Here is a 27,011-nt window from a genome sequence, read left to right as displayed (position 1 = left end):
CTCCCAGCTGACGATGCTTGTAAGCGAGAATTCATTCTAGTTTCTTTTATGAATGGCTTTTTTGTTTATGAGCATTGCTAGCTCTGTGAATTCTAATCAGTACTTCGGTAAGTCGCCGTCATGTGTTGTCTTTTCTTTACTGAGTCTGGTGCTGACTGGGAAAGTTGCTTACATTCAGCATCAGAGCCTTAACTCTGACTTCAAATGATACTTCAGAGAGCAGAAATACTGTTTCCTTGATGCGCTGCATGTTAGTGTTTAATGTTCCTATATAGCATCACATTGTTCACAATCAGAACGCTGAATTAATTTGGTTTTATTTTGAGTATATCTGCATTGGCCTGTTTTTTTGTTGTCAGTCGTTGTATTGTTCTCCTCAGACTACGAGTACATACTAGCCTCTCATCACTTCATTTCACTTTGTCGATCCCTTTCTGCGTGGTTCTTTGAATAACATGGCAGCCTAAAACTTTTTTCCCTTACCACATTTATCACGAGTAATCCGTAAGAAGGACACTGTGAAAGCTTTGGGTATGATAGAGTGAACCAAGTCTTGTAATACCTGTTTTTCGAAACACTGTAAAAGGCAATATGTGCCCGTCAAGACAGGAAGATATTTCACAGCTTGATTATCGTCGGGTCTGCATTAACACTGAAACTTGTGGCTCGCATTCCTAACTTAAGAAACGGTACAGAAAACTGCAGAATACATTTTTTTCCCAAAACTCCTCCGAACATGGCGCCCTTCCGAGAAATCCCATTAGTGAAGAGTGGCAGTGTAACGAGTAACGCTAGGCCAAACCATGCTGTCGAACCCATACCGTTATGCCGGAAGAAGCTGGCAGGTTGATGCGTAGAAATTCCTCTTTGCACGAAAGAACAAGTGTTGTGGCGAGCTTCATCGCTTTTGCTTCGTTCCATGGATCTAGATGGGTAAAGCAAAAATCTTCTTGTACTTATAGAGTAGTGTAAATGTTAATTTGATGGGTGTCTGTCTCACACATATACCTTTAAACCAGAGAGAAATATAACACATAGAGTGGTCACTCAGGTGTTTTTCCAGCCGAGAAAGGAAGAATCTGACGAACTGCTAGTTAATGTACCCATGTTCGCATTTACTTCTTAGCCAACAGATTTAATACACACCTCAAGAGGACCTTGAATACCCATGTTTAGCATAAAATTTAAAAAAAATAATTCATTTGCGCGATTCTCTATATTGGTTACACATCGTATCCCGCTGAGGACGTTCATAGACTACCACAAAAATCAGTAAAGTCTAACTAGGAAGTGTTGTCTATCTGCATTTGTTTTGAACAAATGGTAAACATTCATGTGGTTTAGATGTACTGTGCATGTATTCCTTTTGTGGCAGCTTGGGTATGTTGGTTATAATGGTAAAGACACTCACTTTCGGAGCATGTGGGTGCGGGGCCAAATCTCAGAATTGGAAAGAAAAAATGTTTTATTGTTTTATTTATGCTGAAGGCATTACCTGGCCTGACTAGCCACTCTAGACGCTGAAAGTGGCACAGTAGCTCGACCACAGGGCCTTACTGGAGTGTCCGCTCTTAACGTAAGTAGGTTTCTCTATGCGTAAACTTTATTTCTCTTATTAATGCCCAAGATCTAATGGCCATAGCAATCGAGCCAGTTACAGCACAATGAGTTCTTCCTAAACTCTGCAAGAACTAGTAAAGTAGTATAAAAACTCAGGAAAAAACTAGTAGATGAGTGGTGTCAAAACGGCGGAAGCAAATTGCAGCAAGAAACCATTTAGGCATAATCACTCAAGTGGACGTGAACTGCCCTGCATTCATGTGATCTGACATCACTCTTTCACTAGTGCTAATTCTTTCGAATTCACAGGAGTTAGGAGTATGCACACAATACATTGGCACTCATATATAGTTACCGTCAATTGTGGGGCAAGCAAAACTGTACTTTATGAAAAAAAAAACCAGAACAAACCACAGTGGATGTAAAGCTAAAGGCTTACGAAAAATTCAGACGACATGTCTTACAGAACGTTTGCATTGTGTAGTCGCTTCATAAGAAGGGTCTGAGGACAAATATTAAAAGAAAAAAAGACAGTCGTCTATTCATATGCAGGAAACACCAATGCACATATGGCGTCACAGCTTTGCTGATGTCGTCTGAGTTTGAGCATTTGCAGTATCGCACGCACAAACATCACCTCAAATTTTTGTCTAGGTTTATAAGCAGGCAAAAAACAAGGATACACATTTTTAGCCTGTTCGAAGGCGTTGTGGTGGTCTTAGTATTAGCAGAGTTATTCAATCGTATTTCAAACGCACGAACACTTTTCTCCACTCCTTTTCCCAAACACAATGAAATCATGGTAGGATTCACGTAATGCGGCTGATAAACGTACAATGCCAGTCGATTTCGAACATGCGTTGAAGCATTTTATCTGTAGCAATACGTGCTAAATTGCGATGCAAGTACTTAATTGTTTTTAGAGTTTTATCTGCATAGTCACGGCTTCTAATTTCTTCAGAAATGTTGAAAATTGGGCGAGTTAGTTTCGTGCGTAACGACGAAAAAAACGGCCCAGCAGACCGACACAAGAGGACAGAGCTCTCTATCCTCTTGTGTCGATCGACTCGGCTGTTGTGTACCCCTCTCACATGGCCACCACCAAACTCTGTTAAACGCCGTCAACGCAAATCGGGAGCTCGACGGAGATGATCTGTGGTGGTGGCACACGGCAATGACAAGGTTGCAATGGTTGCCGCGAGTGGCTCAGCCAACGCATTTGATTTTCGCAGAAATATTCTACCAGTTGCTTTTTTTTTTGCGACTCTTCTCTATGCAGTTTTTATAAAAACACGCTGTTAATTGGGTCTGTAGCAAAGAAAGGCTTAAAAATTATTTCAAATAAAAACGCATCCGCTAATGGTGCATTCAGACGACGGACCGAATCTGGATTTGTCGTGGACGCGGACGGCTCTTCTTCGGATGATCCGCCTGCAGGCGCATCCACACGACGGACAGTGTCCTAGGAGAAAACAGCCGGATTATCCTTGACAGCAGATTCGGCGCTCACCTGCGCCCGCTGGCAGCAGACTGGTTTGAGAGTATTCAACATGGATGCCCGCAAGAAGCGACGCTTGGCTGCGATGTCTGTCGCGTTGTGACAAATGAACGAGGAGTGTTATTCTTTCAAGAGAAAAGAGAGTTGCTGGCAGAATGTTCTTTCAACTACATTGTTCCCCACATGTAGAACTTCTAAATGCACCTCCCGTCATTTTTTAGAAGTGGCACGTCACTGGATTTCACCACCATGACGGCTAAGAGTCCCGCATGCCAAACGATGGCGGCGACATTTCCCGAACCACCAAAAGTGATTTCTGCGTATTCATTCACCTGAGAACGAAGCCCCCGGAAATAAGTAAACCACGCTCAAGCGTAGATGATGCCGACCAGTCATGCAGCTGTCCGCGAGCCATGGAGGAAATGCCGTGAGCAGAGGAAAAGTGTACTGGTTGCCAGAAACCCCAAGCTAATCCGCTGAAGTATCGGCTTTCTCCCGAAAGAATCCCGATGTGAGAAACAGGTTGGGGTCATCCGTCCGCGAGCTGCACGGACGAGTCGCGGGCGAGGGGAATCGCCGATGTGAGGTCACGTGACGCGCCGTCTGTCCCGCCACATCCAGATTCGGTCCCTCGTCTGAATGCACTATAAATGTAGCGATGCATGCCGCGACGCCGGCCACTTTCTGCCTAACGTTATGTTCGTTTACAATTGCGCCATGCTCGACAAATGGTTTGTTTGTAGCCCGTGCACGATTGTACTTGTTTTCTTGCCTCGTGAGCACGCACTTTGTCTTTTGTATACTGTGCTTTGTCTTCAGCCGGTGACAATGATGCAACGCTGTCAGTCATTCCTCTCACGGGCAAACACAGACACGGCGACGACAACAACCGTACTGACGGCCGTACATATTCCGGCACGACTAGCGACGCCCAGTGTGGAGAGTAGCTGCACTTCTGCGGCCGTGAAGAAACACACCTTAAGCATGAGTACATCTGCATTGTTTCGACGCCTCTTGCTCATCAAAGAAAAAAACGTTTAATAATATTTCCAAAATGTATTATTGTTTTCACCGCGGCAGTTTAGTGCTCGATTTTTTTTTCTGACCAACAGACTACTGCAGACGAAAGTATTTCGTTCCAGTGCAAAGGGAGATCGCTGAACTTCCCTCACAAAATTCTCCGCTTACCTTCGTTTGCGTAAGGGTCACTGTAAGGCACGGACAGCATCTTCCTTGCCTTAAGGACAAGGGAGTTTTACGGTGTTCACGGATGCCCGTGTGACAGGGGTATTGGGGGCAAAATTCTTTGTGTGCGAGGCTTGTCCATGGGCGTTGGCGGTGTGCGCTGTAGACGCTACTTGACGATGACGATCAAGAACAAGCACGTTCTAGACCACACATATTTTTTTTTGGCATCACGGCCCAGCATATGCAAGGTGCCTAGCATACGCCATGACGATGACAATGACGATGATGACGATGATGACGGACAACGCACTTGTGCAGTAGATGATGTCTTGATAGGCTCTGCGATGCAATTCGTAGGACAACAACAACCAACAGGGAAACGTGCCCAGACCTCGTTTACGCCAACTTCAGGCTACATTCGATACTACTACAATAAGGAAGGCACAACGAAATTCACAAAACGACATACCATTTCTAACCGATAAACAATAGATATAACTGTACAACGCTTTGTCACTCATTTACATGCGTGAGTGGTCAATTTTATGGGTGATATACGGTAACACCAAACTATCCCACCGCTTTGTCTGCTCACCATCAATCACTTCGTTAATATGCTGTGTGTTTTTTTTTTCATTCCCATAATGTGCTATACCAGTGGAAGTTGTTTCTTGTTTTTTTTTATGTGTTTCTATGTGCAATCAAATTTTACTTCCTTGTTCGATCGTTATAAAGAGACCATGCATGAGGTTGAATATATCAAACGGCCAAGCGTTAAAGCAACTTACCATCAGCATCGATAGAAAGTGAAGCAAAATCATTATAAGGTGATGACGTCATCGTGACACCACATGCACCCAATTAGAGACCTCATCAGGTCGTCGCTAAATTTGACATTGTATGATGGCGCCATAGCGCCGTAAAGCTGATAAAGTTGATGTTATTACATGCATAGGCAAAGGCGAAAATATGCAGGAAATGTTACCAAGGTGATTTCTTGGTAGCTTGGTGATCTATATACACGGTTCCTTCCAAAAGTCCCGGAATTTTTAACGACGAAAGTTTTTTGTGATACTCTTCTTCCGTCCATCCATCCATCCGTTGATCTGTCTGTCTGTCTGTCTGTCTGTCTGTCTGTCTGTCTGTCTGCCTGTCTGTCTGTCTGTCTGCCTGTCTGTCTGTCTGTCTGTCTGTCTGTCTGTCTGTCTGTCTGTCTGTCTGTCTGTCTGTCTGTCTGTCTGTCTGTCTGTCTGTCTGTCTGTCTGTCTGTCTGTCTGTCTGTCTGTCTGTCTGTTGGTCTTAGTGTTCAACATATCAGCCAGCCGGCGAAAGCTTAACCTCTCGCTCAACGCCAGGGTTGCCACTGACTTTTGAGGGAAATTCAGCAAACGACAGACAAAAAGTCGCCAAATGTCGCCATTTTTCTTTAAAGTTCACCAGAGAAGTCGCCACTCTACATCTGTGCGGCAGGCATCCCAAGTAATAAACATTGCTTATTACCATTCACAACCCCCCAATTATCTTCATATTTTTCGTCACATCACCCGCTTCGCCGTGGAGACACTGACAAAGAATCAATTGCCTCTTTGAATGCTTGCGTCTCAAAGTGCTATTTGTGATTCATTCAGATGTAGCGAATACAGAGCACACATAGCAAATACAGCGAATACGGAGTGAAGCAGTCGCTACAAGACAGAAACGGCGTGCGTATCCTTTCTACAGATTTTGAGAGTTTTATTGAAGTGGAACAACATGTCCGATTATCAAAAAACCTATATACAAAACGGCGAAAATGAATTCAAAACTACTGCGTAACCCTCGCAATGCACACACCACGCTGCGCGATAATATTTACGATACGCATTCGCCTCAGTGCGATTTCTCAAGGCTGCCCAAAGAATCCAACTTCTTGACCAGCCCTAAGTGTATCTGAATAAGAAATTTAAACTCTACATGGCGAATAAGGGTGTACAAGAGCAGTAAAAAATCGATAGGCCATTCAGGGCAGTTGGAGCTGTGGTAGAAACGTATGACCCAACCATCACCTGGTCACTTCAGGAGTGAAAATTGAAAAAAAAAAAGTTTAGAGCCCTTAAAGCACCTAGCGTTACACGAAAACCTCATGGTATGTGAAGCAGCCCGCTGACTAAATGTTGCAGGGAGGTTGCTGGCGGACGCATCTGTGCCTCTAGCACCTGAGTGGGAATTAAAGAGATGCACACGCGAAACAGTACAGACGTGCTGAATCATGCGTAAAGAGCGCCTTCTACTGCTGGGTCTAAAACTATGAAAAATACAGAAGATCTTGTCCCCCATTCACTATGAAGACACTGAATATAAAAAAAATAATTCAGTGGAGACCTAAGGCAAAAACTGCCAAAAATATTTCTTGTCATCATGCACAATTTCGGGTACCCACTGGCCTCTTGAATTCACCAATTTCGCGAAAAGTAGCCACCAGCCACAATTCTGCAAACGCCCACCCACCTTTTTATGGTGGTTGCGTTCATACTTGCGAACCTTTTCAATCAAAAAGCGAATGTTACGCATATTCTAGGTGACGCACCAATTCATGGGTACCAGGTAGTGCGTTTGTTTGTTCAGAAATTACATAGATACGTAATTCTAAAGACCGCAGTGTCTATCAAGCTGCTTATAGAATGCAGAGCTACGAATGAAAACGCAGATTTTTTCTAAGCTTCGCTAAAACGACCCGGTACTGCTATCTGCCAGCGATTTCTTGTTCTAAAACAACTTTCGTTTCTTCACGTTACTGCTAGATGTCACCGTATCTCACGCAGCGCTTCCAGTCGAAAAAAAGATTATCGTATTTCACCGTGTTTGCTTTTCAGTTAGCAGTGCCAACCAGCGGAGCTGTCCTTCAGATGCAGTAGTGGTGAAATTAAGCTTCAAAACGAGTCGGGATTCGGTTGCCTGTGAGGAGAAGCTGTTGAGTCGGGTCAAGCCATTGCGCAGAGGTATCTACTACACCCTCGTGGACAAAAAAAACTGGATCAGTTTTCGGAGCAGTGTCATGCAATAAACTTTGATGTGAAACCGGAATAAAAACTGGGCAGACACGCTCGCGACGCTTCAAAAAGCCTACAATGACGTCACCATTGAACAAAGCCGTACATTTATGGATAACAAGAGCTTCTGGGAAAGCTTGGAGTCTGCCAACGACGACGGCTTCTCTGGACGCCGATAGAAATCCCATACCAATGACTATAGGTACCGAAAGTGGATCGAGTATTGGCTGCGTACCGGTGATTAAGTGTTCATGGAGGAGTGAGAAATACGCTAAACAACCCTTCATTTCGTTTTCGCGAGCGATCTTCTGATGAGACAATTCTGCGCGAAAATGGTGCATGAAGTCCTTACGAGTAAGAGAAAGATAAGTCACGCTGCTTTTATTATCTCAGAGGTGAAGACCAAAATTAGAGTGGTAGCTCTGCTCCAGCCACTGTATGGCCTCGATCCGGCACTACTAGACATTTTTTTTTCCTCCAATAAATAAAGAGATTTTGGAATGAACACTGCACGAGACGCTGAAGACAGTAAAAGCATCCTTGACGACGTCTTCGAAGGAGAGTCTCGTCAGCGGCTCGCAGGGTGCCTCCAATGACTGGGAGAAGTATTGACAATGGGTGATACTTCGAATTCAGCAAATACTGAGTAATACTACGGGATAGTCAAGATGCATCTCTATCACAGTTTTTTTACCGCATTCCTCACCACGCTCTGTGTCTTATTTCATGAATGCATTCAGAAGTACAAAAACGCCAGGCCTGCGCGGTAGGCGCAGCACAGTCACCGCGAAAGCTAGAAGAGCGACTTTTCAGAGCCTTTTCGAAACACTCATTGGGTAACTACTGCAAGCAAACTTGCTTGGTACCCACTAGGGCATTATTAATGAGCTTTTGGGTAGTACGCTGGCATTCGCTATGCTATATTTTGTCATTTTTCTGAGAGGCGCGGTATCCGCTAAACACTTGCAAGGAATTTTGTGCCAATTGTCTGTGCAGTGACTGACGACGATGAGGAATTTGGGCTGGAGTGGGTATGCGCCACAGTTAATAGGGAAACAAGAATAAGATTTTGTAATAGGTTGGAGCATTGGATGGACCATTCGTTATACGCTATTCGCATTGAGCGACGACTGGTTGTTCTTTCGCTGTTCCAAAACACTTTATAAGTCGTATTAACGCGATTGCTTTCCTGACATCAAGCCTGCCTAAGGCAAGTTTCACAACAACCTACAAGCACCGGAGTAGCTCAGTGGTAGAATACCGGGCTGGCACCCAGCGGACCCGGGTTTGAGCCCGACTGTGCCATTGGTGCTAGGTCATGCCTGTCCAAGGCAAGTTTGACAAGTTACAAGCACCAGCGTAACTCAGTGTTTGAATATTGGGCTGGTATTCAACGGACCCGGGTTCAAGCCCCGCTGTGTCATTGGTGCAAGGTTTATTTTTTTAATTTCGCGCGATGTGGTTACGGACACCGGTAGCCGCGGTGGCGGTGGTGGCAGACAACATGTAGCTGCGCGTGCCCCGAAATGTGATCTCATAACAGCAAAACAGATCAGTAACGTATGCTGTCGGGCTAGTTGGTGTGTAACTGTGCAGAACATCGGAAAAGCGCACTTTCGCGCTTTTCCGAGTCTCTTCTTTCGACGTCTTTTAAGTTTGCGCCAACGATGTTCTGCACAGCAAAGCAGATATTGCAGGAACGTCTGGGACAGACCCTGTATCTCGTGCAGTTTCATGCAGAAGCGCCCGTATGTCCACAAAAGAGGAATATTATTGCAAAAAAACGTAAGGGGTGGGATGTATGAGGTGAGACAGCGCGCAATCTTGTATACGAAAGCTTGCAAAGAAGACAAGTACAGCTTCAGCGCCAATCAGCATCACAACCCAATGAAGCGCGTTTTCGAATATGCGACTGAGTCGCCGACCACCACAGAGAGCAAAACAAAGAAATGAAAGATGGGGAACTGAAGTGGTTGGGCTGCTGCCCAAGGGGAAAAAACCATTGCCGTCGAAGATTTGTATGAGACATACGAGTGCCATAGAACCACTGTAACACGAACACTAGAGAACTTCGGCGCACCACAGTCTATACTTGGTATTGTAGTAGGCGTGCTATTTATAAATTTACCACACTTGTAATCACAAGCCATCTTAAAAATAATGCTTCATTCTGAAATTCGATGTCCTTGCTTTCTACTGTTTGTATGAAAAAAATCACAGCATATCGACGGAGTGAACGATAATGAGTGGGGTGAAGCATCGGAGGGCTTTATCGGTAAATCATGGATCGTCCGGCCACTGGCCACGTCCGCCCATCCGTCCGTCTGTCCGTTCGTTCGTCTGTTCATCGGTCTGTCTGGCCGTCCATCCTTCCATCCATTCATCTGTCTCTGTATGTATGTATGTATGTATGTGTGTATGTATGTATGTATGTATGTATGTATGTATGTATGTATGTATGTATGTATGTATGTATGTATGTATGTATGTATGTATGTATGTATGTATGTATGTATGTTAATCCGTCCATCTGTCTGTCCCTCTGTTCGTCCATAAGTCCATCTGTCTGTATGTCTGTCAGTTCATCTATCCATCCGTCCGTCCATCCATGTAGTGAAACCTACAGTACCACCATTTCTCATCTTCATATATTCATCAGATACCTATTGAAAAAAAGCGTCCCCTGCGTGATGCGAGTGCGTTTTTTTTTTTTTTGGGGGGGGGGGGGGGCACTGGTACACGATGGAAACACTGGTACATGCTGATATTTCCGGAATAGCTGGGTCACACTGCAAAATAGCTGGTCGCACTGGTAGGGGCACTGACTTTACAGCTGTAACGCTGGTGCAGACTGGGAAGGGCTGGAAGCGCTGAAATTTTCACTGGAGTGCGCTGGTGCATACTGGACCACGCACCGCGTGCACGTTAATGTAGCGTTTGCAGTGGTATAGTTGACGGCACGAATACATGCTTCCCTAACAGATCTCGAGCATGCCTCACAATCACAAATCTTCCGCATCTTGATCATGAAAGTGATTTGCGAAACCACAGTCATTTGTAATGTTTTATTAGAATGAGGAGGGAAAATGCGTTAATCACTCAAAGCAGCCAGAGCTGAAGATTTCGCTTACCAGCACGCTTTATTTTTATGAATCACGCAGTGTCAATAACAGCCTTATTCTTGTGGTGCACGTTTGTTGCAGCCATTAACGCAGGTTTTTTTGCATTTCCCCCGTGTATTGCGTATACCAATTTACCATCAGTGGTGTTAGGTTGTAACGGTTCCGTGATGCAGTGTTTATAATCCAGGAGCTAGTCCCTATTCCTAATAGAGCCGGCAAATCTACGCCACAAAGTTGACGAGACAGATGAGCTTTTTCTATGCTTCACAAGCTTTGCCAGCGGAGGCGAGAAAAACAGCTGTCGTTGAATATGGCCACACCGAAAACGCATTTCTGATATTGCTTCTACTTCTACTTACTTCAGGTAGCAGTTAAAAATGTCCTGAAGCTCAAATGCAGAAACTTCAAGTATCGCAACTCAGCTGCTTCGAGAGCGGTCTTACACGATGCCCTGTCAGCGAGCATCAGGCCTATCGGGCTGGCCACATCGGCGAACATGTTAACAGCGCTTCTTGCTTTGAGTGAACACAATGCTAAAGTGTAAGAACAATTCTAACGTACAGTTTAGACATTCATTAACCTAAATCTAACATTTTTCATCGTGTGTGCTGCCCGCACAAGGAGCGATGATTATTGATGCGTCGTGCTTTCAGCTCCATACCCAGGCTATCATTGAAAGCTGCCGGACGCAGCAGCTGGTACTTCTCTGAGTCGTATGTGAGAACACGCAATTTTCCGTTGGTAATTTGGTACGCCTTAGCGAATTAATCACGCTGACACACGTTTTAGCGGATTGCGTTAGTATTTTCCTGGGCGGTTTTTTTATTTGTAGTTATCGATATATCTGCAAATCTCTACAGAGCACGCCCGCTGTATACTCCCATAAGGTCGCTTGCGTGAGGAAACTATACCCAATATTCAATCGTGTACGAACATATGCATCGAACAAGTCTTAATAAAGCTTTTGAACAGGCTGATCAGTAGCAAGAGCGAGAAACGGCTATCAGACAAAAAAAAATCGGCAGTAACCGCCGGCAGTCTGTGGCTGCTCCTACAGTTCATTCGATATTTTTCGAAGTCAAGAATTCCTGAAAAAACTTGGTGCTCTTGTCATTATGCGCATGTCATTCGATGATCAGCAGCCATTTGTTCGTGTCGCATAAAGACGCAATTGTTATTTGGAAAGGAATATCGTGTCTATGTTGAATGTGCAACTATACTAAACATGTAGCCGAACGACATGTTCATTGGATGACAGGTCATTTTACTGGCACCGAGACATGATCTGGCATGGTGTAAGGGGTAGAATACTCGGTTTTTGGCAATCAAAAATTAGCGAGTTAGAATCCTCCAGGTGAACGTTTTTAGGGGCGAAGCTTCTTAAAGCGGCATCCGTTCGTCCCTCATAGTCGTAGTCGTAGTGTGTAACAATTGTGTTACATTTTGACCTGCAAGGTGGTGCCGGTGGGAGATTTCTCCTGAGCTTTGTTCAACATTAAAAAGTTCATGGCGTGCGCGTTAACTAAAAGACGAATGCTCTTGTCTCTCATTCCACATTAGCAGTCATTGGCATGTACATTGAGCACCATCTGACAAGAAAGGGTTGCTACGTTATAATCGCTGGGTGTAACCTCCTTGGTTTTAGAAAGTTTTAGCGAGCGTTGGGCCGCAGTGCCATAAATGCAGTGAACTAGTATATACCATGAACTCGAGGTGGTTAAAGGTGGGAAGTAGACGCCAAGCGTAAGCCGTAAGAAAGTGTGCGTGTGCCACCTCTCGTTTAGTCCTTGGAATGTCCGCTGGATGGCGGTTTTTCTATATGGGAAACTTATAATGAAAAGATGCGAGATCTTGGTACTTGGAGTGTTGAATAGATGGACGAACGGACACACAGGTAAATGCATGGATTTATTCTTTATTCTTTATTCATCGGATACCCCGCAGTGCCCGAAGGCGTTATAGATGTACATCAATAAATGACGTACATCTCCGTTCACACACACAATACAACTTTGTTCACACATAAATAACTGAAATACATTTTCGTTCATATACATTCTCAAATACATTTTCAATACATTTAAGTATTGAAAATACTCAAATGTATTGTATTTTTAATAAGTATTTTCAATACATTTACAATACATTCAAATACATTTTCGTTCACATACATAGTAGAATTTTGTTCACACATCAATACATCTTCGTTCAGGTTACAACACGGGTTTACAGTAGTGAATAAAATACACCTTCGTTCCCACTATGTATTTGCATTTCAGTTAGCCTGTTCTACTGTTTAATCGTTCTAGGAAAAAATGAATTGGCGCACATGTTCGTTTTAGCTGGGTATTCCCGAATTTCGCAACTATGATCAAAACGTTTTGAAGTGTAATGAGGGTTGTGTAGGTATATTTCTCTATTAATTCCAGTTTTATTGTAGTAAATGCAGTAAAAAAATTTTAATCTCTGCTTCTGGCGGCGGTCAGAAAGACACTCCCATCCTAGCTCAGCCTTCATTGCAGTGCAGCTCTCCCTCCTTCCGTACCGTCCCAAGACGAACATGGCAGCACGATTTTGTAATTGTTCCAGAGCAGCAATGAAGGTTACCTCGGCGGGGTCCCACACGACACAACCGTATTCTAAGATAGGTCTGATACAAGTAGTGTATGCCATACGTTTTAAATTCACATGCGAATATCGCAGGTTTCTTTGAATGAAATTTAAGGCCTTACCAGCTTTGGCTATAAGAGTGTCAACCTGAGGCCTCCATTAACATTCAGATGATAGTATTATACCTAGGTACTTATATGTACTCTCTTGTTTCAACTGTACATTGTTCAGATGGTACTGTGACTGAAATGGTTCCATCTTTTTGGTAAATGAAATATGTACACACTTTGTTATATTCAAATTCATTTTCCATTTGGTACACCAGCTATGAATGAGCGATAAGTCTTTCTGAAGTTCTAATACATCATTGTGATCAAAACATTTTCTGTACACAACACAGTTATCTGCAAACAACCGTATAGAAGATGAAATTCCTGCAGAGATATCATTAACATAAATTAAAACAACAGCGGACCCAGGACGGAGCCTTGTGGGACCCCTGAGGTAACATCGGTGTATTCGGAGCATTTTCCATTCAGTACTACGGTTTGTGTTCTTTGGGAAAGGTAACATTCGATCCATTTAAAAAAAGTCTTATCAATATTCAGGGTGTTTAGCTTAAACAGTAAGAGTAAATGTGACACCGTGTCAAACGCTTTCCGAAAATCCAAGAACACACCGTCAACCTGTCCTACAGTATCTATGCCCGATATTACATCATGATAAAATTCGACTAATTGTGTTGTGCAAGGCAGCCCTCTGCGAAATCCATGCTGCTCGTTGATTAGTACCTTATGCTTGTTTAAATGAGTTATTATTTCTTTGTATAAAATATGTTCGAAGATTTTACACGGGATAGACGTAAGCGATATTGGTCTATAATTACCAACGTCTTTTTTGGACCCACCTTTATGTATCGGTACCACGTGCGCCATTTCCCAGTCATGTGGTAAGGTACCTGTCGCTAAAGATCTTTCAAAAGTTGCATAAGGATACATAGAAATTGGCCCCGCACAACGCTTGAGTACACGCGGAGAAATTCCATCTGGACCACTATATTTACTCTCATCAACGTCCTTCAATAGTTTTTCAATTCCATTAACACTAAGCTCGACAGGAAGCTTGGGCGAAATGCTCATAATAGTTGGATGATAATTACAGCTGTGTTTGGGTAAGAATACCGAGTGGAAAAAGTTGTTTAGGCATGCAGCCTTATCCCCGTCATTCGTAATTAGCTTGCCGTTATAATTTAACTCCTGTATTCCAAAGGAATCTGAGCCACACTGTTTTAAGTACTTCCAAAACATTTTAGGATTTGATTTCATTTTGTTGCTCAGCTCAGTGAAGTAATCATATTTAGCTTTTTCTATCTTTAGCTTATATTCGTGAGTAATCGACTTCAGTTTTTCAAAGTAAGCAACTGATTTGCTTTTCTTGAATGCGCCTAATGCCCTCTTCCTTTTGTTGATACGTTTTAATATATGTGCTGTTACCCATAGTTGTTTGTGCTTTTTTAGCCGTGATGAATGAACACTGGGGATATGTCTATTTGTTAACTCAGAAAATATATTCTTAAGTTTGTCCACATATCATGCACATTGCTCTCTTCAAAAAGACATTCGAAAACAGGGAACGAATTACGAAGTTTTTTAGAAATTGCACCGTAGTCACCCTTGTCATAAAAGTAGATCCTTCTACTCGTAAGTAACTTCGCACACACTTTTTTCTTTCGGATACAAGCAACAACAGCAAGATGGTCACTAATTCCTGGAATTACAGTCATGTCATTTACGAAATTTGGCAAGTTACAAAACAACAAGTCTAACACAGCGTCATTGCGAGTAGGGGTGGTAACGTACTGCGTCAAACCAAACGTGTCGACGATATTTTCGATCGAAAGGGTCATGCGCCCGCTTATACTTATACAGGAACCATTACCCCAGGATAAGCCAGGCAGATTAAAATCCCCCCTAAGAGTATTGTCTGGGCTGACGCTTCAGAAAGAATTTCATCTAATGTTTGCATTTTGCTAATATCTGAGCTCGGCGAGTGATAAACCACTCCGAACAAAAACGCGAAGTTATCAGGCAGTATTAGCTTGCACCATAAAGACTCCAGTGCGTCGCACTTATAATCAACTTCAAATGACTGTAAGCAAGAACGAACAAGTAAAAAAACGCCACCACCTGCTGTGAGCCTATCGTTGCGATAGGCGACATAATTTTGCGGAAACACCTCACTATCAGCAATCGAGGGCTTTAGCCAAGATTCTGTGCCAAGAACTATATCTGCGTTAACACTCTCAATTAAGCCCAAGAGTTCAGCAACATTATTAACTACGCTTCGGCAGTTCACGATGACAGCAACAAGTTCTTGACATAGGTATTTCTCCTTTTTTCTAGTTTGTCATTGCCTGCGTACTGGGACGACCTGTTCTTTTTCGTCATCCCACCTGAAAGCCCTGCCGTTAGTAATCAGTTTGTCGAAATTCAGCTTCACTTTGTTGTTCTTATCCTCTCTTTTTGTCTTAGCATATTCCCACAGCTTATTCCTGATACTTCTTGTCTCGTGTGAGTAGTCTTCGCTAACGCTGTACTGGGAATTCTTGAATTTTTTGGCATTGAGAAGCACTGCCTGACGCTCTTTGTACAATAAGAAGTTAACAATAATTGGCCTCTTCTTATTCTCATTATAGCGTCCTAAGCGATGTGCCCTTTCCACAGACTCGAGTTACATTCCAAGGCTCGTTTTGCAAATATTCTTTATTATAGCTTCGGATTCATCCCAGAATTCTGAGGTTTTATCATCAACGCCATACAAAACAAGATTTTTCCGGCGACTTCTGTTTTCGACGTCATTTTTTTTCTTTTGCAGATCTTTCACCTGCTGCATGAGTTGCCGTATTATAGCTGCCTGTTCCGTTACAATCTTAGTGATGTCTCTTATCTGGTTCTGAGTTTGGCTAAGATTATATTTTACTTCGATCAGTATGTTCTCATTTTTTTTCGAACCTGGATTCAATGCCGTTTAACTTTGAAATTAAAGTTTCCTGCCCACTCTGCAAACATTTCAGCACTTCCATCTCCGGTGTCTTAGCAGGGCCTGGGTTCAGTTCAACATCCCCCGCGAGTATTAACAACAAAATCAAATACAGCACTCTGTTAGAAAATAATCGGAATCTCTTCAGACGCGACGTATGCATCGTGCATCCGTGGTTTTTGTTACGAACAGTTAGCAACGTGGGAGGAGCCGGCAATGCATATACAAGTCTCCGCGATTGAGATGGGTAGTAATGACTAACCTGCACCAGCAACAGTTGCATCAGCGACATGTCGGCAAGTGTGCCGGCTCCAAATCCCGCATGAATCCGCAATCCCGCATGGACGCATGAACGGACGCAGGGGCGGATGCATGGACGAACGCACGAACAGACGCACGCATGGATGGACGGATGGAAGCATGGGCAGTCACACAGACGGACGCATGGACGGACGGAAGCAAGAACGAATGGACGGACGAATGCTTCACCCCACTCTCCATCATTAACTCTTTAGGATATGCTGCCATTTTTTTAATGCGTCAATCAGCTATACATCATTTTTACTGATATATTTACTATTGGCGAATACGCACCTCCGTTTTAACGCTGTAAAGCCGTTTCGCGCTGTGTACCCAGCGCCTCCCAGTAGCATGCCGTTCCATGCAGCGTCCCAGTATCCAGCGTGATACTGGTCCCATGAGGGCCGTTCCACGCGCTTCCTGAACAGCCGCAACGCACTTGTCGGGACCCCTGCTGCTAAGGTGAAAGAGCGTCGCCAATTGGCTTATTTATCTCCCACTTGCGTGCGGCAGGTGTGCCAGCACGTGCGTTGCGGGTGTGTGGAAAGCGCGAGCAACGGCCTTAATACACTCTAAAAAGAGCGAGTAAAAAGGGTGTCTTTTTGTTTCACAACAATAATCGTCATCTATATTACGTTCCATCCTTGCGCTATCGCCCCGCGCCCTGTACATTCCGGTCACGATCGACATGCCCATTATCAGGGTTACATTGCATTCTCCATAGGAAAGTGGCCAGCGCCGAGTTTTCAAGAAAGGAAGCGCACGCAAGCCTGATGACGATTATTGTTGTGGGACAAAAAGGCACCCTTTTTACTCGATGTTTTTTTTAGAGTGTACGGCATGGCAGTGGACACTGGTGCCCAGTGGCTGCTTCTATCGTCACTCAACGCAGAATGTATTCATCTCGCTCGAGCCACTCAAGCCAAAAGCAGCATAAAACAGTCCTCAACCAGGTCTTAATGACTAAGAATGAGGTATATGAAAATAAACTTACATCTCCTGATTCGCGCTGTAACTGAATAATCGCATTACCAGTTCCCGCTGGTCTCCAATGCGAGAAATTTGAAAAATCTGCTTTATATGCTATTCAAGTGACATTGTTAAGTCCACTGTGAATGTGAGGGTGAATGCCTTCAACAGTGATATGTAATCTACACTCTCATGTGTGAGCTGAGTACATCTCATGCGTCAGAAGTTCTTAATTGCATTGCGAAATCAAAACAAATATGTGTTGCCCGCGGAAAACGGGAAATTATCGCAAGAGAACCGACAAGATTCTGGGCTCTTTGTATCAGAAGTTGGGAACTTCGAGCCGCTTTTGAACTCCCGGGCAGTGCGAATAACATGAAGGATGAAAACAGGACAGAAACATTGAAATCGCCACATGAAAATTTACCGATATTAAAATTTTCACCATCCACACAGAATACCAGCATACAATATTTTGTAAAGAAGCGATACTTACTCAGAGACGTAGCACAGAAATCAATTTTTTCAAACGCAAAGATTACTGTTGGCAACACAACAATAACTGAAAGACTAAACGTAGCCTGCCTGTTGAATGGACGCATCTCTTTTAGTAGAGTGTAGGAGCGTACTGCGTCCCAATAGGAGAGCTGTTTACTAAGTTACCAGCACCAGTCCGGAAATGGCAGCGAGAAGCCTCAACGAAGAGTTTTTAAGAGTGCCTTATATTCTTTTCTGTCGTGGAATGTTCCATAAATCCGACTTGAACGCTTGGGCACACAAAGGCTGTTAAAACAATGTCGTTTTCGAAATGTCTTCTTGGTGGCTAGCTTACATTAGTCTTGATCTAGGTTCGTGGAGCCATTAGGTAGGATATAGCGGAGCAAATAGGGTTTGGAGCAAGGTAAAATATGCCGCTCCTCACTGAAGCATTGTTCAACAGTGTGGATGGCGCTAAAAATGAAGAGTGCAAACCAGAAAGTGTGGATCTTTAAAAGCAGTTGTAGTCTTTGTAAATAATGACAATATTTCGTACATAAGGCAAAAGAATAATCAGCGATCGTGATGGCACGCGTCGCAGTATCCATGCGTATAGGCTATACAGTAAGTGCAAAGCGTGCACCAGAGTAAACAAAAATCATTGCCCTTATGCTGAAAGCTATTGGGTTTGTGTTAGCTCCATTTCAAATTTTGAAGAAAGGTTTTTAGGAAAAGTTTTTGTTCAGCCAGCACGAATCGTTGGCAGCTGATGCGTGCAACGTCGTCGGCAAGATCATTAGTACGACAAAGTCAACTGTCGTCTGAGTCAACTATCTGCAGCCGTCGGGCCACTGCCTGGAAGTGGGTGACCTGATTGTATCTACTTTCATTGTGAGATATGGTCGTGATAAGTGGTACATTTGGTGGCAAACGACTCGCGAAAAATTCGCAATCACGAGTCCATGAGGTTTTCTACGTATTCTGTGACTCCATTCTGAAAATGCGGATTTCCAATTGTAAGCAAATGAGAATTTTATTGCGAATGTAGATTAAAAAAATATTTAAAATATATCGTGATTGATTGCAGTACTGAGCTTTCGTACTTTTGGAGTAGATTTTCGAAAGAAACGAGAATTTCGAATTCCAATTAAGATCTCTGTAACAGAGATCTTAATTTTTTCATACATTCAGCCCGTAGGAGTTACCCCAAAAATAATATTCAGTCGGATAACTAAATCTAATCTTTATCGCCCAACTCTGAGCCTACCATTACCTTCTGCGTCTTCGAATGAATGAAACGACTCGATTTCGAACAGTATATCACCGGATAAATCGACCTCCGAGGAATGAAGAGATTGTCACAGATGACCTCACTGGGAGCCGCCATTTTGAACCAAAGGGACATTGATTGATTGATTGATATGTGGGGTTTAACGTCCCAAAACCACCATATGATTATGAGAGACGCCGTAGTGGAGGGCTCCGGAAATTTTGACCAACTGGGGTTCTTTAACGTGCACCCAAATCTGAGTACACGGGCCTACACCATTTTCGCCTCCATCGAAAATGCAGCCGCCACAGCCGGGATTCGAACCCGCGACCTGCGGGTCAGCAGCCGAGTACCTTAGCCACTAGACCACCGCGGCGGGGCAACCAAAGGGACATCGAATCGGAGTTCACCCATATTGAGATTATCGTAACACTCCAAAAAAAAATGTTGAAAACAAAAGCAATATGTAGTAATAAGAGCTTGAGTATTTGCATTTTCGTCATTTCATGAACATTTAGACAGAAATTTTAAATTTCCTACGTAAAAGTACAGACTGCGTGCAACTGGTGTATGATGAAAAACAAACTGCACAAAACAAGGATGTAATTATTCTTTCAGCGCACGAAAAATCTTGAGAGCAGTATTCTTTCGATCGAGAGGTAAGATGTAGAGCTGAAAAGACGACAAGTGATAATGTATTTCAGAAAACGTAGAGAGACGGTACAGGAAAGTATTCCCATTTTGTCAAGAACGGTTGTTAGTAGAAGATGAGAGGCACGAAAAAATGTGTGAGTAACAAATAATGACGAGCATTTGGAGAAGTACAGTGCATACTTGACCATAAAGCATCCTCATTTTGCCAAGGGACAGTTGCGAGAACACATTACGCCTTAAACTAAATAAGCAGTAGTGTTGAAAATATTATTATAAATACAGCGATGCTGTGAATCACTTTCCCCTGCGGAAGATAATACGGACAAGACTTATTCCAAGCATATTATTGAAGGTAAACAACTCCTGACCAAGCGACAGCAACTTGCTTCGTTCAGTGGTCCTCTTGGTAATTTTGGAGCTATCCAGAATCTACGGTGGAAGCCCAATAGGAAAGAAGAGAAATGAAAAAAAAAATGCATTCCAAAGAAAAGTCACAGTGCAGAAAATCACTCTATTGAAAGATAAGGCAAAAAAACGAGAGTACCTCACGGCAAAACATAAGCAGGACAAAGAAGTAAAAAAGCAACAGAAAATGAAAATTACCTTAAGGTGGCATAGTGACTGGCGCAATAGAAACAAAGAAAACTTCTATTTTCAAGCCGGAAAGTGACGAAGGCACTGCTGAAGTTTCTGCGCTCAACCGGACTCGCTAAACGACTGTCACATTCCCGTGTTTGAGTGTCCGCGCGTTTTCTATTTTGTTTTCACCAACCACCCCTTTCGCTCCTTTTTTCCTATCATACATTTTCATGCTCACTTACCTTTCCTCCATGCCGGGTAGCAAACCGTAAATTTTATTCTGGTTAACCCCTCCGGCCTTTCACTCAACTCTATTCTCACCCTCTCTCTGCAGATAAAAAGGAAAACAGAGGACGGGTATACCGGAAACAGGAACTGAGTATAGAGCATTGAGCGGGCCCATTTTCCCGGTCCGGCCCGAAAAAATATGTGCTCCAGCCCACCCGAGCCCGGCTCGCTGTTTTTAAATACGGACTGTACCCGTCCCTTGCCCGAAATGCTCGGCCTAAGCCAGGCCCGGCCCGTCCCATGTGAGCCAAATATGTCTGGAGCACAAACTAAGCATGGCTGATCTTTGGTTATAACGTTCAAGGATTGTATGTAGGTTTTTGGTAATTTGCGCTCATAACGCTTTGGTGAAACAATTCTAGGGCAATCTAAAATATATTTGGAGTCACAGCTGGTTCTTTTGTGTACCCAGCTAACGTGCTATGTTAGTTTTGCACTTCAAAGAATGACGGCAAATTGTAATACGCTCATAAACTGGAAAAAATAGCAGACATACCTGTAGTCTATATAAAGTGCATATGAGCTGGGGCTGCTGAATAGAAGCAGCAGGTCTCCTGCGAAGTCAATTCGTTTCACAATGCTATGAGAAATAAAAAGTGCTATATCTGGTTATGGCAGGAAAACGCAAAGCCCGGTTGATGATTGAGTGATTGATTGACTGATATGTGGGGTTTATCGTCTCAAAACCACCATACTGACCATGAGCATGGCGCAAGAAATTCAGGTGTTGACACTGAGCGTGCCTGAGCGGCAAGATAATGTTCAGTCTCGCGGGCGCGCTGCGCTGCGAGCCGTCAGATGGCACCGTGGCCAACATACCCTGCAAGCGGTTCTTGCGCATTAAAATTATTTTGCCTACCCATTGTTTTCGTTCCTATCGGTCTGATTAAGTCTTAAAGCGCGATAGAAATAGGTATTTAAGATTAAAAATGCAACTTTAAAAGGGTTAAGAATTCATTATTACGGAATTACCTTGTGCAGGGTGTGAACGTCGTCAACACAGATAGTTCCGCTCATGCGCACTAGTATTTTCGTTTTAAAAATAATTTTAAAAAAACGGTAGCTAGCGTGCTATTCCTCCATCAAAATACTTCCCCGTGGGGAAGAAATGCAGTGACCATCCACGTGCTTAGATGTAGGTGCATGTTAAACAGCCCCTGATGGTCAAAATTAGACAAGAGCCCTCCATTAAGACGTCCCTCGTAATTAAATTGTGGTTTTGACACATCAGCCACCATTAATATTTAATACCCCTATATTAAAAGAGAATTCTTACTGCACCAGAAGCGTATTCCATGAGTATCACTGCTTTTATACATTCGTTTTGAAGACACTGAGAATAGATTGCATAACTCAGTCGAGACCTAAGCCGAAAAATCACCGAAAATTCGCCATGCCGCCATCCTTGATTCTAGGTCACGCAAAGCCTTTCCAATTTGACAATTCGGCGAAAAGTATCCACCAGTGGCAACCCTGTGTTTAGCGTGTACGGCTGTGCCTTCGAATCGAAACGCCCTTCGCGCGAGTTCAATTACTCCCTTCAAAATGGCAACTCTCTTTTCCTGTGTCTACCTTACAAAAGCGTTCAAGTGAGTACCCGAACAAAATTAGCGAATCAGAATCCTCTTCTGACTCTTTTTAGAGTAAATTTCTTTTGGTATATGTATATTTTTACATATTAGTTATTACACTTTGTTCATACTGTTGCTTCACAAGCGTTTTGGTGCAGTCGCTGCCAAGCTAAAGGAAGCTGCAGCTCAGTGAAGCTGTGCTAGAACCGAAAGTGGGGCTAGTTGGTGATTCATACTTGTTATATAGAAGCAGCGTAAGTATACAGCCACAGACGGAAGAAGAGACGACACGGCGCTGACGACACGTCTTGTCGTCTCTCCCGTCTGTGTCTGTATATTTGCGCTGTTTCTACTGTTTGCGGCCTTGTGGTCGTTTACTCCCAGGTAAGCGCTAGTAAATCAAGAGGTCACACTCTTTTACAGCAGATGGACCTCAGCACATATTCAAAAAAAAGTGCGCACATTTCGGCATTGTCTATAACTCTGCGGACTGCCTCGAATTTTCGCAAATTTTATGGAACATTAGACAACTTCTAACGTGAAGAGCACATTATGCAGTAAAGAAGACAAGTTACTGCAGTGGAAAAAGAGTTAACCTTAAGCGACTCGTTGAGTTGGATGGCAAGTTGCAAGAAGTGTTTCAGCAATTATACAATTGTAGGCAATACAAGTATAATAAACCTCTGATAGGCTCTACAAATTCTACAATTACTTGCTCATTAAAGGTGTGTTTCTAATACGTAAAGAGAAAAACTTGAAGACCGGAATACATGCAATTTATTCTCAGTCAGTCACTAAACTTTTCGCATATGGCGCTGCTCTCATAAGATAACGGCCGCCTTTCGGAATGTGCCGACGACAGCAGTTCTGCAACGAAAGAAAATGAAAAATGCAGTATTCGCATGTTATTGACCCTGAGAGAGGTAACATCAAGTGTGTGAATAAATAAGTTGGTGTGTTGAACTACAGCAATCTAGATCTGTTTATTGTAGGCTGTGAAATCGATGCTTGCAGAAAAAAGTTACGGCCAGCTTTTGTGAAGTGAATTATTACGAGCGAAAGATACAGTTGTGATACTGTTTTTTATTATTTATTGATTCAATTACGCTTACTGCAATCAGAGTTTAGTGATTTTTGCAGGGTGGTGTTAAAGGTAGTTCTGAAACATATGACAATAGCTTGGGTATACAAAGAGAATGAAACACAGTACAATACAATGGCCTGCAAACAAAATGCATTAAGATTAAACTTGTAAGTGTACCTTCTTGTTTTGGTGAAGATAATGTGAATGATGGTGCGGATATAATTCCACTAGTCAAATCATTGAAGTCTACTATGGTGTGCAATAAGAATGAGTATTAGGAGCAGTTGTTGCGCGTGAAAAAGCTGGTTACAGCTCAGGTATGCGTTTGCCCAGTAATGTAGCCAAAAGTAAAAGAAAAGAAAATACCGGCTATATTTACTCTGTACCACGGTGTAAGGAAAAGTTAGGGGCTGAGACTCGGCGCTCCGCGCAAGGAGAGAGTGCGGCCAGATTGTGTTCACCGATGACCTTGAACTACAAGCAGTTGCCGTGGCGTGAGTTAAGATGGCGTTACTGTATAGCGTGTCAGGTATTCGTGCACCAAAGAACATCTTCCTAGAGGCTTTGAGTGCATTGGACTTTGTTATTCGGAAACGCGTTGCCCTATGCCTGTGAGACCTGCCAGCGCATGGGGTCAGCTGATTCGCGCTTTGTGATTCAGTGCACGTTTTCTTCAACGTTGCATTTATATCCGAGTACGTGGTGGCGGCGCTGTCGCTGGCTGCCCCTTGAAATCGGCAAGTGGTGTTTTATCCCCAATTTGAAGTCGGAGTACCGGATTTGCACGGAACGTGTGTCACTTTTGAAGATTCCGCGTAAACCTGATCACTTGTATAACTGGCGACAGGCAATCCTGAAAGCTTACGGAGTCTTGGAGCCTACTGATCATAAGGGCACGAAGCATTTGTTGGAAAAGGGGATCTCTGCCCCATATCATGCCGAATACAAAGGAAACATCCAGTTACATGCACCAAAGAAGTCTACGCTCACTTCATAAATATCCTTAGATTCCTCATGAAACGTGGAGTATGATTGTCGGCGACCCGTGTCAGCGGTGTAAAGGTTGAGCTAAACAAGATATAATGCTTTAGGTATTGCGCTCACTTCCACTGTCTCATAAGCACTTCATCTAGTTGAAGTACGCATAGCAAAATAAAATAGCGCTAAGCATGAGTATTGACGCTGGTCCAATCGTCCCGACGTGGGTGTGGTATGGGTTAACCTAGAGTCGACTTGCGGGACCCAATCATGCTTTCCCATCACATCATGCCGCTTATATTCTCAGAGGCCGAAATGTGTGTGACGCTAACAGCAAGACTTCCAAGGGTAGCGCGTCGATGCAGGTTCTTAGTACATTGCGTGTAACTTTCCTGCCTGATACATTAGCTGAAAGTTATCTGACGAAGTTTTTTCTTCATTTTGCTGAGCAGAAAAACACGACAGTGGTATGCAAGCAAGCACGCACCCTCACGCCCACACACACACACACACACACACACACACACACACACACACACACACACAAACTCTTACGGACAACGCTGCTTTTTTTTTTGTCCTGAATGAAAGACGCCTACGCCGACACCAGAATTTCAACGAAGGAAGCTCTTTAGTGCTGCCCCATCAAAATGCAACTACTTTCCGCAGGCCAACGTTTGCTGCTGTCAGTGCATTATATCACAAAAATACGGTTATTTAATGAGCTGCAAGTGAAATTAGGAAATCATTGTTGCAGCAGAGTCACAGTGTAAGAATTTATTTACATCCATGTGCATCTGTATATCGAGCCGGCGCCTCCTCTATTTTTTCAGTGTCCAGGCCAAGAAGCAGATTTCAAAGGGGGGGGGGGGGGGGTCATCAGTGCTAGTGTGGCGTTTTGCCGCCAGGCGCCGCCACCAGAGTAGGGATGCTTCTCGCCCCACTTCACTGCTGTGTGGACGTGTTTTCGCGTGCTCCACCTGTTCGGCGAATTCAAGGTCGTGCAAGGTTGTGCAAGGTCGGTTGGTGCAGCAGTGCCCAACGAGAGATAAGTTTCTCTTCATTTCTTTGTGTTTGTGAACACCGTTATTATTTTTTTCGCTCCTAATCAATAATTTGCGTTGTGAGTACTGTTGGTGTGGGACACGGGCAACGTTGTAGTGACATTGACCACGTGAACGGGCTAGGCGGCTGTTTTGAAGAAGGCCGGGGCACCCGGTTAGTTGTTAAAGAGCTAGAGACGAACACAAAGGGGACCTAGTGAGAGGCTACTAGTGAAATTGAACACGTATGTGTGCGGTGTAGGCGGCAGCTTCAAACAGTTGTTGAGGTAGGAGAGTTAATGGAGGCGGCTGGATAGCGGGATTAGGGTTGAAGATAGGCCTGTCGGGCACTCGGTCCGATGGTCGGGCGGGCGATGGCTAAGGAGGCTAGGAAAACTACGAGCGAGAGTGAGTTGGTGCAGTGCCAAGAGTGCAAGCGCTGGTGCTACTTAGATGAGACAGCATTCACGAGTTTGGCCGACGCGCAGAAGGCGAGCTTCGTGTGCAAGCTGTGCGAGGCACTGAAGGCGGCCGTGCAGCGCATGGAGGCTAGCATCAAGGGGCTTCAGGGAGAGCTTAGGGCGGAACGGGAGCAGAGGATATGACTCCAAAAAAAGCTCGGAGCGTCGCGTGAGCGAGAGGAGGCTACCGCCAGCCTATTAGAGCAAATGAAGGACGACCTTCGAAAAGAACGGGAAGGGCGGACCGAGCTAGAGCAGCGGGTAAAGGAGCTAATGGCTTTTTGCCTCGGCTCCGAGCGGTGTGAGACGTAAGGTGTGGTTAGCGGAGAAGGCGACAGGCGGGAAGGAACAGGCGAGAAGGGACGTCAGGGGGCCGCAGTGTCTGGCCACAGCACGGAGGCTCCGAGAACATACAGCTCGGTGGCGCAGCAGTCTTCAAGCAGGGCAGAAACACAGGACAAACGGCAGAGAGAGAAACAGGTGAAGCAAATAGGGGCGCCATCACAAAGAGGAAGCCAGAGATTGGAGCGTAGAAAGGGTCCTAGTGGTGGGTGACTCTAACGTGGCCAGGGTTAGGGATGGCGTCTTCAAGACAGTGAAGGAAGATGGGAGAGTCAGGGTGGAGGCACAGTCAGGGAAGAGCATGGTGGATGCACTGGCGAAAGCTCAGGAGGTTGTAGAAAACAGAATGGAGGGCGAAAATCTAGTCATTATTCATGCTGGGCTCAATGATGTGTTGAAGGGCAAGGATCAGAACCTTCAGAGAAAGTTAGAGGATGGGATGTGTAAGCTCCGAAAAGCCTTTGGGAGTGTGCATGTGACCATATGCACAGTCCCAGAGGTCTGGGGGCAGCCTCGTGGGATTGAAAGGAGGGTAGTAGAGGCCTATTGTGTGATCAAGGGTTTGAGTCGGCAACTCGGATACAGGGTAATGGAAGTTAACCAAGAAATGTACGAGCCCAGCGCTCACCCCTTTGCACAGGATGGCATTCACTACAGTGGAGCAACGGGCAGGAGGGTCGGTAACAGAATGGGTCGCCAAGCCATAGCTTTTTTAGGGGGACCCAGAGCCCTGAGGCCAACAGTGTAGCCAAAGACGGACCTAAAGGGGCACAAATATTCAAGCCACACGAAGTCCGTGAGAGAAGAAATTGACGTGCACAAGGGCCGAGCTAAGTCAGACATAGGCTATATTAACATGCAAGGTGGCAGGAATAGGTTAAAGTGGGAAGAGATAGAAGAGCAGTTGAGACAGGAGGAACTGGTGGTATATGGGGTTGTGGAGACACAT

At 44.2% G+C, this 27,011-nt stretch overlaps 1 protein-coding gene across 2 annotated transcripts in view; it reads right to left on the bottom strand.

Moving 5' to 3' along the window:
* LOC142803526 (uncharacterized) overlaps positions 1-17,973 on the bottom strand; it is a 135,154-nt gene extending 117,181 nt beyond the window's left edge. For both annotated transcript variants that reach the window (XM_075888654.1, XM_075888655.1), the window contains exons 1-2: positions 17,812-17,973; positions 822-925 (exon numbers count right to left, since the gene is read on the bottom strand). In XM_075888654.1, the coding sequence (XP_075744769.1) occupies positions 822-925; positions 17,812-17,917 (210 nt within the window). In that variant the 5' untranslated portion in view covers positions 17,918-17,973. The remainder of the gene's footprint in view (positions 1-821; positions 926-17,811) is intronic.
* Positions 17,974-27,011: the final 9,038 nt, after the last annotated feature.

The sequence above is a fragment of the Rhipicephalus microplus genome, chromosome 3 (assembly GCF_043290135.1).
Source record: "Rhipicephalus microplus isolate Deutch F79 chromosome 3, USDA_Rmic, whole genome shotgun sequence".
Classification (NCBI taxonomy): Eukaryota; Metazoa; Arthropoda; class Arachnida; order Ixodida; family Ixodidae; genus Rhipicephalus; species Rhipicephalus microplus.
This window is presented reverse-complemented; position numbering and strand designations above follow the sequence as displayed.